Genomic DNA, 16,152 nt, shown 5'->3' with positions numbered 1-16,152 from the left:
TACCAATGCCCATGGAGCCATCGCCAAGCAAAATTCTGCATCATCAGCAGATTGGAAAATAAGAGGTAGCAAAAGAGAAACAGCCCCAAATAACAGTTATATGTTTAAATATGTATGAAATATTATCATTTTTCCTCCAACTCAGCCTCAAACATATGGTTAAATAATCAAACTGCAGCCAATGTAAAAGTGGAAATTTAATCAGCAAGACAGAGTATCAAAATGCTGAAATACATCATACATCTTTTAAACCATTTTAATGGAAAAAATCTTTACAAAAACAATATTCCAATACATTCATAAAGCTTCCATAATTTTCTTCATATTTAAGTTTGCACAAATAAAAAATAATTCTCATTTAAGCTTTGACACAACTAAATGCATCACACACATTTCCCCCTGAATTAATGAAAACATTTATATATATATATATATATATATATATATATATTAAATATATATATATTTACACACACACATTAACATTTTATTCATAATGCCATTAATGCTAGCCTGTTACATTTTCTTTATCGAACGTTTAGCTATCTTTTCTTTTAGGAAGACGAACTAGATAACGAAAGATAAAAAATACATTCAAAGCATCTTGTGACACAGGTCACTTCAAATGGAGACAAAATGCACAAAATTAGATTTTTAAAAGATATGCCAAGAGTCTGTTCGATTGATACGGTTGTGTCAAAATACCTTGAGAACTACTGAGCCAGCGCTTGCCAATATTTAATACACAATCCCAAAATCTTCCAACATCTTTGAGGATATCACGAGCATGGTGGATAGAGGTGTACCGATGGATGTGGTGTATTTAGATTTCCAAAAGGCATTCGATAAGGTGTCACACAAAAGGTTACTGCAGAAGATAAAGGTACGTGGAGTCAGAGGAAATGTATTAGCATGGATAGAGAATTGGCTGGCTAACAGAAAGCAGAGAGTCGGGATAAATGGGTCCTTTTCGGGTTGGAAATCGGTGGTTAGTGGTGTGCCACAGAGATCGGTGCTGGGACCACAACTATTTACAATATACATAGATGACCTGGAAGAGGGGACAGAGTGTAGTGTAACAAAATTTGCAATGACACAAAGATTAGTGGGAAAGCGGGTTGTGTAGAGGACACAGCGAGGCTGCAAAGAGATTTAGATAGGTTAAGCGAATGGGCTAAGGTTTGGCAGATGGAATACAATGTCGGAAAGTGTGAGGCCATCCACCTTGAAAGAAAAACAGTAAAAGGGAATATTATTTGAATGGGGAGAAATTACAACATGCTGCAGTGCAAAGGGACCTGGGGGTCCTTGTGCATGAATCCCCAAAAGTTAGTTTGCAGGTGCAGCAGGTAATCAGGAAGGTGAATGGAATGTTGGCCTTCATTGCGAGAGGGATGGAGTACAAAAGCAGGGAGGTCCTGCTGCAACTGTATAGGGTATTGGTGAGGCCGCACCTGGAGTACTGCGTGCAGTTTTGGTCACCTTACTTAAGGAAGGATATACTAGCTTTGGAGGGGGTACAGAGATGATTCACTAGGCTGATTCCAGAGATGAGGGGGTTACCTTATGATGATAGATTGAGTAGACTGGGTCTTTACTCGTTGGAGTTCAGAAGGATAAGGGGTGATCTTATAGAAACATTTAAAGATAAATGAAAGGGATAGACAAGATAGAGGCAGAGAGGTTGTTTCCACTGGTCGGGGAGACTAGAACTAGGGGGCACAGCCTCAAAATACAGGGAAGCCAATTTAAAACTGAGTTGAGAGGGAATTTCTTCTCCCAGAGGGTTGTGAATCTGTGGAATTCTCCTCCCAAGGAAGAAGTTGAGGCTAGCTCATTGAATGTATTCAAATCACAGATAAGGGAATTAAGGGTTACGGGGAGCAGGCGGGTAAGTGGAGCCGAGTCCATGGCCAGATCAGCCATGATCTTGTTGAATGGCGGAGCAGGCTCGAGGGGCTAGATGGCCTACTCCTGTTCCTAATTCTTATGTTCTTATTTCCTCTAAATAACAATTCACTTTCTTGGAAGAGAACAGAAATAATTTAACCAAGATAGTTTTCAGGATGTACCATTTGTTAAAACCAATGAAGATCTCTATACACTCTACTCTTCTTTCCTACATTACAACAGTGACCACACTTCAAAAAGTATTTCATTGGCTGTTGGCGGTGGTCGTGAAAGGTGCTATATAAATGCAAGTCTATTTTTTTTCCTTCTACTTAAGTAACCAATTATATAGTTACATTTGTTTTCTACAAAAACCTGGTGGATACTCTGAAATTAAAGTTTCTTTTCTTCCAAAAATTACAAGTTCCATCATGTACCTAGTTTTTCTTCAGCAATCAATAAACGAAGTTTTCGTATAAAAATATACTTCAAAAAAGTTACGCACAAATTTCTAGCAGAAAGTGAAATATAAAGTCATGATTTACTGTTCCGAGATGAATGTGCCTAAAATTAGTTTGTATTGAAAAATAAACCAGCTCACTACAGCCAAGTTGTTTGACTCATTGCATTTGTTTGAAATAAAACCCACCATGAAAAGTGGAATGTCATTTTGCAATGTTCAACTTACATATATTTTGATCTTTGAACATTAATTAAAATAACTGTGCTATTGATTAACTAAACTAAAATATCTTAGCCAACATGGAGTCAGAAGGGAAACACCTTTGAAGATGCTACAAATAAAATAGATAATGGCATTACCTACAAAAGTATTTTGGACTTGCAGAAAGCTATTAAACTTCAAGAAAATCAAATCCAGAAGCCATGGGAATTCAGGGTAGAGCACGGGACTAGAGAAAACTGATTTTAAAATATCCATCATCAGCCAAATACAGCAAGAGCTGAGTATCGGGACTAGGAGGAAGTGCTGAGTGCAGGCTTGCAGGGGTCAGTATTTAGAGCCCAGTCGGTTCCACTACACAAAACTAATCTGACTGCTGAAATCAACAAAGGTTAAATTTCCAGGTATGCACTTAGGCAGAAAAAGTGAAATTTAAATTTAATATGGACTAGTGGGTAAAATCTGTCTTTGGTGAGAACGCAAATGGCAGCCATTAAAGTCAATGGAGTACAAAATTGGGCGCAGTGTAAAAAGGGATGTTGATTCATTATATTCTGTTTTGTGCTTTCACTCAAGACCAATTTCACCCTGCAAACTTTTGCACATTAACTCATTGGGTTGGAAAATGGATGACATTCGGATTTCCAGGTTTATTTTTTCCCTCTGAAGCAAGCAGAACATTTGGGATTTATTCAGCCAAACTATTTTCAAAGGATCAAACATCAAGTAATAAAAAATTGTACACTGAACAAGAGTTGATGTGCATCACGCTCATCACTTTCTTTCCCATACATGCCGCGTTAGTACAGAATAGAGCAGTGTTGACACTGGGTTTCTAATGAGATGCCACCGGGATAATTGCTGGAACTGTTGCCATTTACGCAGTGTATATGAATTATTTGGAGCGGAGGACAGAAACAAAGCTGACATCTGTCAGACGGAATTGTGAGGAGTTGGAAAAGGTAAAGAGGATGGAAGTTCATAGTTTTATCATACTTGTACCATCCTCCCCCGTCACCCCCCGTTTTTACCCCTCTTGATCTGGGGCAGTACTGGCAGCAGCAGTGTTCACTGCCCCTGCCTGAGCCACAGCATGTAGAAACGTTTGAGATGAAAAAGACAAGAGTCCTAAATGTCCAAAATGAAGAACTGGGCACAGTAACGGCTGTAGCACTACATAATGAGAGCATTACTTCCTCCAATTTGTACTCTACTGTTTGACCTGCTTTGTTTATTGTTGCTCCAATAATTTGCGAGATTGAACATTGGGGGCAATTTTCAACTTCCAGCTGCCCGTCTCGTGCCTGAAAAATGGGTGGCCAGAAATTGAAATTTTTTTTTGGGGGGGGGGGGGGGAGGAAGCAACAGCAGGGAGTTATCTTGGCCCCCCCCCTCATTGACACCTCCTGATGCAATTTTTGAGGCAGGCCTGTAAAAACTTAAAGCTTAAATAACATGGTTTTGTACGGAACTCTTGTTAACTGTATTTTGGAAGTTGAGGTACCCAGTCCACTTGTTCAGAAAACGTCAAGGAAGTTGAACGAGCAGGATCTTTCCCTTCTGAATCCATGTTAGCTGCTGTTCACTAGGTTACATAAGAAATAAGAATTAGGAGCAGGAGTAGGCCATATGTTTCCTCAAGTTTGCTCTGCCATTCAGCAAGATCATGGCTGATCTACGACCTCAACTCCATTTTCCCGCCCGATCCTCATATCCTCGATTCCCCACGAGTCCAAAAATCTATCTCAGCCTTGAATATACTCAACGACTCAGCTTCCATAGCCCTTTGGGGTAGAGAATTCCAAAGATTCAGAACCCTCCGAGTGAAGAAATTCCTCACCTCAATCTTAAATGGCTGACCCTTCATTCTGAGACTATGGCCCCTAGTTCTAGGTTCTCCAACCAGGTAATCAAATTTACTCTTGATGTTAAAGAAAGACTAATAGGTCTGGCTTTCCAATAAGTCAGTCAGACTACTGGAATACAATGCTCAGTTCTAATCACACCACACGAAAGATGTGCATGCATTGGAAAGGGTGTAGAGAAAAACAATAAGAATAATCCCAAATGTAAGGGTAATGAGAGTGGAGGAAAGTTTGCAGAGAAGCTCAAACTCTACAATATAAAAAGAAAAAAGGTTAAAAGGTGACCTCACTAAAGTGAGGTTAAGGTAAATCCAGATATTACTTTAAAGTCAGTCAGATGAGTAAAGAAGAGCAATTTACCTTTGCGAAATGTGAATTTAAAATGGACATAAGGAGAACATGTTTAAAGGGTGATAAATGTTTGGGTTACCATTCCAGGCAAGGCAAAAATTAAACCACTACAGGGATAAGATTTTAGCCAAATAGACTCTCATCCTTAACGTACATTCTTAAAACATTAGGACACATTTGAAAGCCATAGAATTCATGAATGAAACTTCACAACATTGTAGTTTTTGGATGCAGCAGCAGACATTCATTTAACAAAAATCAGATTTTTGCTCAATATTTTCGCTTTTCAATAAAACTTAAAAAAATGAACAAATTTGTTTCTAAAAGGTCTTGACTTTTCTATGCATATATTTTCCATATACAAAATGGCAGCTAGATCGGTTTAGTGCATAGTTTCCAAATACAAAAATGTACCTCTGAAATTGCAGACCTCAATACAGTTTTGATCTCAAATTCTAAGGAAGAAATAGTGATTTTTCATTATAATTTCAAAATAAGAGGCTTAGGCCCACCTTCCATTTCATCGTCACTGGAACTTATTTCCCAGAAGACAAGCTTTTGTGTAGAGGTATACTGTAATTGTTGTACAACAAGCAGAAAATGCAGTGTGATTAAAAATTGGAAAGCCAAGGGCTGAATTTTAGAAAAGAAGCACTGTAATGGAGAACCTTATAAAAGGTGGCAGCATGTACTCAGTGAGGTCAATATGCACTTAAGTTTCTGTATTTATTTACATCAGTCTTATTCAATGATTACGAACAATACTTTGATCAAAGGGTATCGAGAGAAGAGGCCAACAGATTTCAAAAACTTAACAAGCTTATTACTCATTTTGTAAACAGTACATTTATAATGAGACAGTTGAGTTGCTCTCAAAGGTAAATATGACTATTCAGGTAAGACAGGTGCAACTGCAAATAATTCTCTTAAATGCATACAATTTACAATATATTGAGAAATACAAACTAGAACCAGCCATTATATCTGGAATGCAAGAGACATGTGCTGCAATACATTTTATGCTTTGTTCATTATTTTATTCTGCTAACATTCAACAAAAGTTTTTTGTGGAATATAATTAAGATAAAGTACACTCAAAGTCTTAAGTCATTATAGGTTTACCTTTCTGGACGATGGTACAACTAAATCCTTGAAGTGCCTTTAAAAACATGGGATAGGTTGACGTTACCTGCATAATGAAATGGGTTTACAGCTTTCGCCATTATACTTTGTGCCATGTGATCCCTCATAGCTGGGACAGCTTAAAACCATGGACATAATTGCTTATTTAATTTTGGTTGATTCATTTTCACTTCTCCTGTATGACCAAATCACTCCCTCCACCATTGGCATGCCGTGGCTGCAGTGTGTACTATGTACAAGATGCAACTGCAGCAGCTTACCAAGGCTTCTTCGGCAGCACATCACAAACCCACAACCTCCACCACCTAAGACATGGGTAGGTGTACGAGAACACCATCACCTCCAAGTTCCCCTCTAAGTCATATATCATCCTGACTTGGACACATATATCGCCGTTCCTTCATTGTCGCTGGGTCAAAATCCTGGAACCCCCCTTCCAAAACAGCATTGTTGGAGCACCTTCACATGGACTGCAACGGATCAAGACAGCTCACCACTATCTTCTCGAGGGCAACTAGGGATGGGCAATAAATGTCAGCATTGCCAGCAACATCCAAATCCCAAAAATGGATTACAAAAACATCGAGATAAATGCCTTGGGGATATTCAGTTGAGGCATCAAAACTTGGTCTTGTGGCAGAGTCCAGCAATCTAGCGTAGCATATATTCAGCAACCATATCAATTTTACATTAAAAAGTAAACAATGATGGTGCATTACATTGGCATGTCGAAGGGCTACACACCATGTGGCAGAGAATAGGTTCAAACCAAGCAATTCATGGGGAGAGGTGATGCGCCATGGAGAATTTTTTTACTTTAAATTTCAAGGATGAATCACTTCACTGCTCTTTCACACCTCCTACTAGTTGGCTCCTAAACAGCACAGGTAATAAGTCTGGGATCAATTTGCCTGACTGCACTCTTGTAGTGACTGGTGTGCCGCACAGCAAGGGACAAGCAGAGAAACAGTAGGAATATTAACTTGAAAGATTTAATTGCACAGTAGACTTGCTTAAAAGGCCTAAAGTTACACTACAGTCAGTTGAATAATGAAGCAGCCTATGACAGCCTATAGCAAGATACCTTAACATCCAAACTTGAGCTGACATTTGGCAGGTAACATTTGTGTCACATAAATGGCAGGTGATGACCATCTTGAACAAAAGCAACCCCAAAAGCTATCCATGGCTTTCAACTGCATTGCCAACAAAACATTCTGGGGGCTACCATTGACCAGAAGTTGAACTGGACCATCCATATCAACACAATGGCTACCAGAACAGGGCAGAGCCTAGGTACTCTGCAAAAGGTAGCTCGACTCCGGACTCCTCAAAGCCTCTCCACTACCTGACTAGCAAACAATTTGGAAGACTTCTCTTTTATATATATATATTATATACTTTTTTCAATCACCAGGAAAGGAAATAAAAGGGTGTAGTTCTGCACCACATAAATAATCTGCAATTTCTTCACTACAAAAATAATTTGGCTATGTGGCAGAACCTGCAAGTGTGACCGAGCCCTAATGCAGTGCAAATTCATTTACCATGGGCCGAATAGCCTGATTCTGTGCTGTAAATACTATGCAACACTCGTTTATAGTGAAATGACTATGGAATTAGTGACATATTAGAGCACTATTGAAGATCAACAAAACGTGCTTCATCAAATCAATGTCTGCAGGAACAGCATGGACTGAATATTTCCCATTTTAAGACACTGTACCGGCACTTACCAGAAAATGCTACCTAATTGATTGCACTCATCAACCAACATAATAGCCTCCCATTCTACTGATCCCAATTTGTTTTGGGAGGGGAACAGTCAACATCTTGGCCACAGATGAGTGTCAGCCTTACACAAAAAAGGCTCAAGAATGTTGCAATATTAGTTTGAACTGTTTACTGTAACTGAACCGGCTGCTTTCTCAAACACGCTTCAAACTTCCCCATTATGTTCATGCAGTCTGCAATACATTGCTGTTTTGGATCTTTACAGGAGTAAATCGTCTACCAGACTAGAAAGTGAAGAAACAAACACTTTTGAACAAATAGAAAAAATATTAGAAAATAGTCATTATGGAAGTGCATCATCTGCTTACTTGAAAGCTCTGGTTTTAACAAAAGTAAATTGGTATTGTTACATAATCCACTGAATATCTTCACAATACACCCAAATTATAAATCAGGAGATGGTCTTCATGATGCATTGGCAGACAGCACCTGGTCCAAAATCTCATCAACAACATCACTTTCATAGTTTATTTGCGCCAAGTCCAGTTCAGGTATAATATTAACCAGAAGCTGTCCAACACCAATCCGTAGAGACGTGAGTTTCACACTGGAAGTAAGACAAGAAACATTCATACATTAACAATTGTGACATCATTCAATAGTTCAGCCATGCTCAGTGCAGTAAGATTGTCGTAACACTTTTTGCAGAGACTCCTGCAGAAGGAATGCTCCAAAACACATCTATTGGCAGGATGCTACTATAAAATTCTTTAGTCTTTTGGGATCAAATATTATTTTTAATTAACAATTTTAGTGTTGCATAATAACAAAAGCCACCTAATATAATGGCTCAATTTATTTTCAATGGTACCAAACCTAAAAAAAGGAAATTCCATCAGAACAGATTTTAAAGTATGTTGTAAACTCCCCAGTGATTATAATAACCAACGGGCCCAATTTTGGCCATGACTTGCATCAATTTTTTTGGAGCAAGTTGTGTTTTCTGACGCAAGTTAAAATAAAAATGCCATTTCCCCCCAAAGTTTGCTCCAGAGCAAGTCAGTTGGGTACGATTTTTTTTAGTTCAGTTTTTTTCCCCCCCCCCCCCAAACACTTACGCCAGTTTTGGCCATTTATTCCACTATGGCCAGCTAAAACTTACTCCAAATCGACTTAGGTCAGCGTATGTGGCCAGCTCTGAAAAACCTTGCGGGCAGTTAAGAAATCGGCGCAGGTTAGTACATTTAAAGCACCAAGACTTACAAAGCACTAAACAAAGCACAAAAAGTAATAAGCAAATCAATCAATAACATAAAAAATAGAAGTCCTACCTTTATGCCAGAATCAAGTTTTTTTTTTTAAAACACACTTTCTCCCCCCCCCCCCCCCCCCACCCAAAACTCTCCTCCTCTCCCCCGCCAATCAAAGCTCTCAAGCACAACCATCAATGAATAAAAAATAAAACTGAAGTCCTACCTCGGCCCGGGAACTGAGCGGGCCGGTGCGGGAGGCCACTCGGCCGGGGATAGGGTGCGACAAGATCGGGGCGTCCCTTCGGCCGGGGATAGGGTGCGGCAAGATCGGGGCATCCCTTCGGCCGGGGATAGGGGCTGCGAGCATCGGGTCCTGTTCACAGCCCGCAGGACACGTTGGGAGGGCAGGAGCATGCGCGCAGGTGCCGACACTGTTGGACGCTGGCCTGTTGCTCCGCCCCTCACGCTAGGACTCCAGGGACTTGGAAGAGCGACCAGGATGGGGCGACTTTTTTCCAGCGCGCAAAGTCGCCGCACTTAAGGTAAATGCACCGAAAAAAGGGGCGGAGCAAAATTGAGCCCAATAGGAGCTACAAATAATCAAAGTTCAGCAAAAATGAAAAAAAAAACACGCATTTATATTACAATCGTAAAAATTGTAAATACTTGTATACAAAAATATTTCTCAACAATTGAGGCACACAATATAACATGTTAATTCATACACAATATACAAGTGCTGCAACCCCAAAGTAATCAAGTGCACAGATTAACAGTAACCTCATTGTAGCTTTGTTATAACATAATTGACAACTGTTGGTAATGCGCATGTGTGTGTCTTTTTAAGATAACTGATCACTACTGCTAATGTGCATGCGTGTATGATTTTACTAAACCCTTCCAATTGTTTGGAACGAATCGTCTCACTGTCAAATATAAGCCCAGAGAGATTCAGAAATCCTACAAAATTGGTGGAGAATGCAGGCAACTGGCGAGACAGTTTTTTGATGATTTTCTTTTGAACAATTGGAAATCTCGGGCACTGCGATTCTAACCTGTGTTGCGATTATAATTGAAACAATTTAACGGATCGGGAGCTGCGTCTTAGGGAAGCAGTCGTCTCGATAGTTGTAACTGTTTAAGTGGGGTGGGTTGGAACTGTTTAAGTGGGGAACTACCAGTAGTTATATTCAAAAGACACAGGATGAAGGGATCGGTAATGGACAGAAAGCCAACAATAAAAAGTAATGTTGAGCTAGTTTATCAGGAGAGGTTGTTCAAAAAGCTCCCGATACAAGATGCAGAAGAGTTAAGGGCACAGGCACAACACAGGGGTATGCCTGCATCAGTTGGGGAGATGGTGAAAATTATCCAGGAGAGGGTAGATAGGGGAGAGCAGAGATCAAAACGGGTAAACAGTCTTGTAAGTTTAACACTTTTTATTGTGCCAAGAGAGATGAGGAATTAATGAGGCAAGACGCCAAAGTGATACAAGATTTGAAAGAATTGCAAGTAAGAGATTCAGTTAAAAGAAAGAGATTGACGGTATGAAAAAAGCAAAAGGAATAAGGCCTCCAACTTGTGAAGCAGTTAAAATAGGGAGAAATACAGCATTTAAGACAAGAAATTGGCCACTTAAACTACAGTATTAAACAATTAGAAAGAGGGGCTTAGCAGGCAGCTTCACTGCTACAGCAACAAAGCCTCTCAAAGTTAAATGCCACCGCAGCCGTTGTTGAAGCAAATGAAAACAAATTAGAGTTAGAAAAATATAAATTGGAAAACTTGAGGCTCCAGCAAGAGATAGAAGATGCTAGAGGTGCATTAAGAGAAGTCATTAAGAAGCCACGTAGGGAGGCAGATCACTTCCAGTGCCAACTTGAAATAGCGAGGCTACAAAGTAAGTTGGGGAGCAGCAGCTCTGGTATCCGCAGTAACACGGGGAGCCATAACAGAGACAGCAGAAGGGGAAAAGGGGGAAACAGATTGGGAAGAGGAAGGAAGCCAGTATAATCCCCAGTGTGATGGCGTAGAATGGGATACCTTGGAGACACAAGAGCCAATCATAGCCGTAGTAACCGCTTCTTCACAACGTAATGCGCACAGCAACATCACCAGTAACCATATCGACTCACGGCCCATATCTGGCGCTGACGCCATGGCGTGTAGCCATGAGTTGGGGATGACCTACTGGAAGTTAATAGGAGGTGGGCAAATTTCTGGAGTGGTCACTCCGAGTTGTAAGAGAGTCTTAACACGAGTCCTCCTCTTGGCCTGTTCCACTTCCCTAAAAGATAATCTGCCAGAAGCAGTCCTCCAGCCTGAGGCAGCGGTCGATGCACTCATGACCGAGATCCTAAACCATTTAGGGATCTGAAACTTGAACTTAGTGGCTCTGCTTAATCAGACCAAGCAGCGCCCTAGAGCCTTCAATAATCGCCTGTATGATATCAACGTACGCAGAACCAGGCACCCGCAAATGCTACAGGAGGAAAGAATCAAGAACAATTTAAATTGATGCTCCTGACCCAACTCCACCCGTTAGTTAAAACCACCTTGGGAATAGCCATGAGGCCCACCAATCAGTGGATAGATATAGAGACCAACACTCAAATAGCCTGGGAGATGGTAAAAGACCAGTTAAAGGGGAAGTCACCACCCACTGCAAATAAACCAGTGTCAATGGTGGAGGGATCTCGAAACTACCCCTTTAAGGGACAGTGCATTAATTGGCCACCGAGCAAAAGACTCCAGACCAGCACCGAACTTTGATGCAACGCACAGATACCTCCCGAGGGACGAATCCAAGCCCTCTGGAATAGATCAAAGACTGGATAAATTGATAACCTTTATACAAACCCAAATTGCCATGGGGCGGATGCAAAATTATTTATCGGTGCACGTAATCGACAATGTACACTCTAGAGAGATCCATTCCAGGATCGACCCTATGACAGGGTTTGGCCCCCAAAGATTGGTTGGAAGTGGGGTTCCGACATGATGATAGCGGGAGACCAGCAGTCCTTTTTGTCTTAAAAGGGGGCAGATAGCAGATTATGCTTATTGATACCAGCTTAGCCATTACCATCATCCACACACCATACCCTGAACGCCATGCAGCGGCGGGCAAGGGTTATATGACCCTTAAAGGGTTTAACGGTGATACAACCACCGCGTATACAGGGAAGGCTACTGAACTTCAGTTGGGAGGCCTCACCTGTAAGGTCCCAGCACCTATGCTGATGACCACCCCCGAAGGAAGTGGATTTTTAGGTACTGATGCGTTGGATCAGTATGGCGCAATGATAGATTATAATCAGGACGGTGTTTGGATGGGATTGAGAGATAAGGCAGGAGTGATAGAAATTTCAGATGCTCACTTGGTTTTTGCTATTAAAAAGCCATCTGAGTAAGACGCTCCAGGGAGCGAAAATGAAGCTGTGGCGAAACTAATTCAGGAACACCTCGCGGTGTTTGCCACATGACTGGAAAAATGGCAGGTGAGAAATCTATTGAGGGACCCCTCCACTCATTCACTAAACAGTACCCCATCCCAAGGGAGAGTCACTCTTACATCTGCTACACCATAAAATCCCTAGTCGAGCAGGGTATTCTTAGGACAGGCACTTTCACGACCAATTCACCCACATGGCCGGTTAAAAAGCCTGATAGCAGCTGGTGACTGACTATTGATTACAGAAAGTTAAATTCTGTAACACCAGCCTGCTCACCGATAGTAAGAGAAACTCCTACCATATTATCTCAAATTCCTGTTGGTTCCAAGTACTTCTCGACCCTCGACATCACCAATAAATTCAGGAATATCCCTGTTAAAGGGGAAGACCAGTACAAATTTGCATTCACATTTGAAGACCAGAGCTACACCTAGACATGCTTGCCTCAGATGTTCCACAATGTCCCCACGATATTCCACAAAAGAATGGCTGTAATTTAAAAAGACTTTTCCTGCCCTACCTGTTTGCTGCAGTACATAGATGACCTACTGCTGGCAACTGACAGCATGGAGGAGCATCTGTCCCTTTTCCACGAACTTTTGACATTGTTGGCTCAGGCGGGACGAAAGGTGTATCCCCGTAAGGCTCAATTAGTAAAAGAACGAGTCACCTTTCTAGGAGTGTCCATTTCTCCAGAGGGATCATCCCCCAACTCTCACAAGATGGAGATAATGCAGCGACTGCCATTAACCACTTCCAAAACAGCCCTAAGATCATTCTTGGGTTTGGTGGGGTACCAAAGGAACTTTATCCCAGGGTTTGCAGAATGCGCAAAGTCTCTGTATGATTTAATAAAACTGCAGGGTGATGACATATACCCGGCATGGACTGATGCCCACACCCAGTCCGTGGCTAAATTAAAAACTGCAGTGATACATGCCTCATGTCTGATCCCTCCTGACCCCACACGGCCCTTCCATTTGGAGGTCGGGGCCACAGAGCAAAGCCTCACTGCAGTTCTGTGCCAAATGCGAGCTGATCGACTACAGCCCATTGCGTATGCGTCTCGAATCCTACAGGGGGCAGAAAAGACGTGTACCGCATGCGAGCGCCACCTATTAGCCATCTTCTGGTCAGTACATCACTTTACTTTTATTGCTGTGTTACAGGCTACAATCCTGCACAGCAAACACACTGAAGAAACCTGGAGATTCGCTAGTTTCCTCGCAGCGCCTCAGCAAATGGATATTGGAATTTATGGAAAGAGACATGGACACCATTTCCAAACCCATCACATTGCTGCCACAATTTCTGATCTATGAGGGGGACCCACATGAATGTCCGTTACCTCTGATTAACTGAGACCCATCCTGTGCAGAAAGTACCCATACAGGGTGCCTCAGATGTCTACATCGATGGGTCCTCATATCACATTGAGGGATTCCCCCCACACCGGATATGCTGTGGTATTGCCAGAAAGAATCATCCAGCGAAGATGCAACAGACAGTCTTCACAATATGCAGAAATCACCGCACTTCTAACTGCTGTAAAGGAAACCTCAGATAGACCCATGAATATTTGGTCTGATTGTGCCTATGCTATAAACACCATGCTCTCCTTGCCCCGATACCACAAAAATGACTATTGCACAATAGACGGCAAGGCCCTGGTCCATGGGCCCTGGTTACACCTGCTCTGGTCATACCTTAAACAGAGATCCCAGCCCTGCTTCATAGGAAAGGTAGCAGCTCATAGAAAAGGGGGTCCACATAATGAGGGAAATTCCAGAACAGACAGAGCAGCCAAGGATGCTGCGATTAATGGGGAGATAGAGGACATAGTTGTTGAGCTCTGCAATGCTGTTAGCGAGGCCTCACAAACAGATCACCTAGATTTAAAATCCCTGCAGCAGCAATACTGGTCATATGCTGTTGTAAACACCTGGCACGAGGAAGGCAGACCACTTCCTCAACCAACAGCCTGGGCTCCCAACACCATACTAGCCACTGTCCCTGACTCAGATGAGCAGTTGCTGATGTTCAAAAGAAAGCCAAATGCCTGCCCGGTGGTGTGTGTTCCACCAGAGGTGGGTCAGGAACTGCTCTCCCTCTTTCACTCCCACGCCACAGCAGGGCACTATTCCGCCCTGGAAACCTTCTACAAGGTAGCATCCACAACTTGATGGCTTTCCATGAGGGAAACAATCGACCAATACGTGGCACGATGCCTACCGTGCCTGCAACACAATCCTCCCGCATGCACTAACCGAGTCTTGCTTCAAAACGCACCCTCACCTCAAGGGCCATGGACTCACCTCCAGATAGACTTCATTGGGCCACTTCCACAGGCGCGGCAATTTTCAGCATGCCCTAGTGGTGGTGGATCAATTCAGTAAATGGATTGAAGCATTCCCCTGCCGCTCCAACACCGCAGCCAAAACACTATTGAACCATGTGTTTTGTAGGTGGGGAGTACCAGTACAAGTGGACAGTGATCAAGGTTCACTCTTTACCAGTAAAATTTTTACCCACCTGCAGGAAATGTTGGGGATAAAACACAAATTACATATTGCTCACCACCCCCAGTCGTCTGGAGGGGTCAAAAGGGGGGAACAGGACCCTCAAATTAATGTTAAAAAAATATGCGCGGACCACCCCACTCAACGGGCTAACATGCTGCCAATGTGTTTAATGGCAATGAGGTCCACACCTCATAGAACAACAGGGGTCTCCCCATATCAGGCCATGACGGGGAGGCTCATGAGAACATCAGGCCAGCTAACACCAACAGGGATGAGTCCCCTGACAATGAAAACATGTAGTTCCAAGTGGCTGGAACAAGTGGTAGATCACACCGATCAGATCAATCGATTTGTGGCCACCAAATTGGGGAAGTCAAAAAGACAAATTAAAAAAGTACTTTGACAAGAGAGTACGCCCTTTTGAATACGAGATGGGAGACTCGCTAATGATTCCAAATTATGGGAAAAAGCAGCTGCCTTTGAGCCCAGGTGGTGGGGATCGCATAAGATTATCGACCGATTGAACCTCGCGGTTTATTTGATTCAGTTACCGGGGGAAAAGGGTGTTAAGTACGAGAAGTGGTTTCACATTAATCAGTTAAAAACTGCCAAAGAGTAAATACTGCACTGATCTTGTTTCCCACAGACCATGTTACGGATCCTCACGATTGTCAGGATGATACAGGCCACGACCGAAGCCGAGGGAAGATGGAGAAGTGGGAACTACAGCAAGACTCACGAACATCATCAATGTGCTTTGAGAAGCGACGGTGCACTGAAGATACGGGAAGGGGAGAGTCTCCACCGGAGATGTTATTGGGCTTTTATTAAATCCCCTACACCTTACGAGGTGGGGACCGAGTCAGACTATCCACCTTTCTCTCTATCCTTCTCAATGTCTATAATATGTGATCCCTGAGGAGATAAGCCATATGAGGGGTCAATAAAGATTATTCCCCCTTAAGGTGGGGAGTTTGTAAGAATAAAAGTGTTTATTAATTGATTATGTATATGTATAAATGTTTAAAGTGTAGATTAACGAAAAGGCCTGTTTGTGTTGAGATAAAATGGAAACCCACAGATTGCCAGCATGGGCTAAATTTTGTAAGAAACAAAATGAAAGCCCCTAGAGCTGCCGCGTGGGGTTTGTGTATCGGAAAGCCATTTAAACTAATCAGAGATGGCTGAGCCAGACCAGACAGTCATTGAAGGTAGGCATGCAGGTACAGCAGACAGTAAAGAAAGAAAATGGCATGC

The 16,152-nt window shown here is 42.2% G+C and overlaps 1 protein-coding gene across 2 annotated transcripts in view; it reads right to left on the bottom strand.

Annotated features, from left to right (window-relative positions):
- Positions 1-206: 206 nt before the first annotated feature.
- Positions 207-16,152, bottom strand: part of LOC139276202 (MORC family CW-type zinc finger protein 3-like) — an 88,754-nt gene continuing 72,808 nt past the window's right edge. The window contains exons 19-20 of one of the 2 annotated variants that reach the window (XR_011595869.1): positions 8,034-8,272; positions 207-4,157 (exon numbers count right to left, since the gene is read on the bottom strand). Coding sequence is in view for 1 of the 2 variants with exons in the window: in XM_070893827.1 (XP_070749928.1) it covers positions 8,131-8,272 (142 nt within the window). In the remaining variant the exon portion in view is untranslated. Of the gene's footprint in view, positions 4,158-6,909; positions 8,273-16,152 lie in introns of those variants that run through there. The other variant, XM_070893827.1, reaches the window with a different exon arrangement.

This window comes from Pristiophorus japonicus, chromosome 11 (genome assembly GCF_044704955.1).
Source record: "Pristiophorus japonicus isolate sPriJap1 chromosome 11, sPriJap1.hap1, whole genome shotgun sequence".
Classification (NCBI taxonomy): Eukaryota; Metazoa; Chordata; class Chondrichthyes; family Pristiophoridae; genus Pristiophorus; species Pristiophorus japonicus.
Note: the sequence above shows the minus strand (reverse complement) of the source record. Positions and strands in the feature narration are given on the sequence as shown.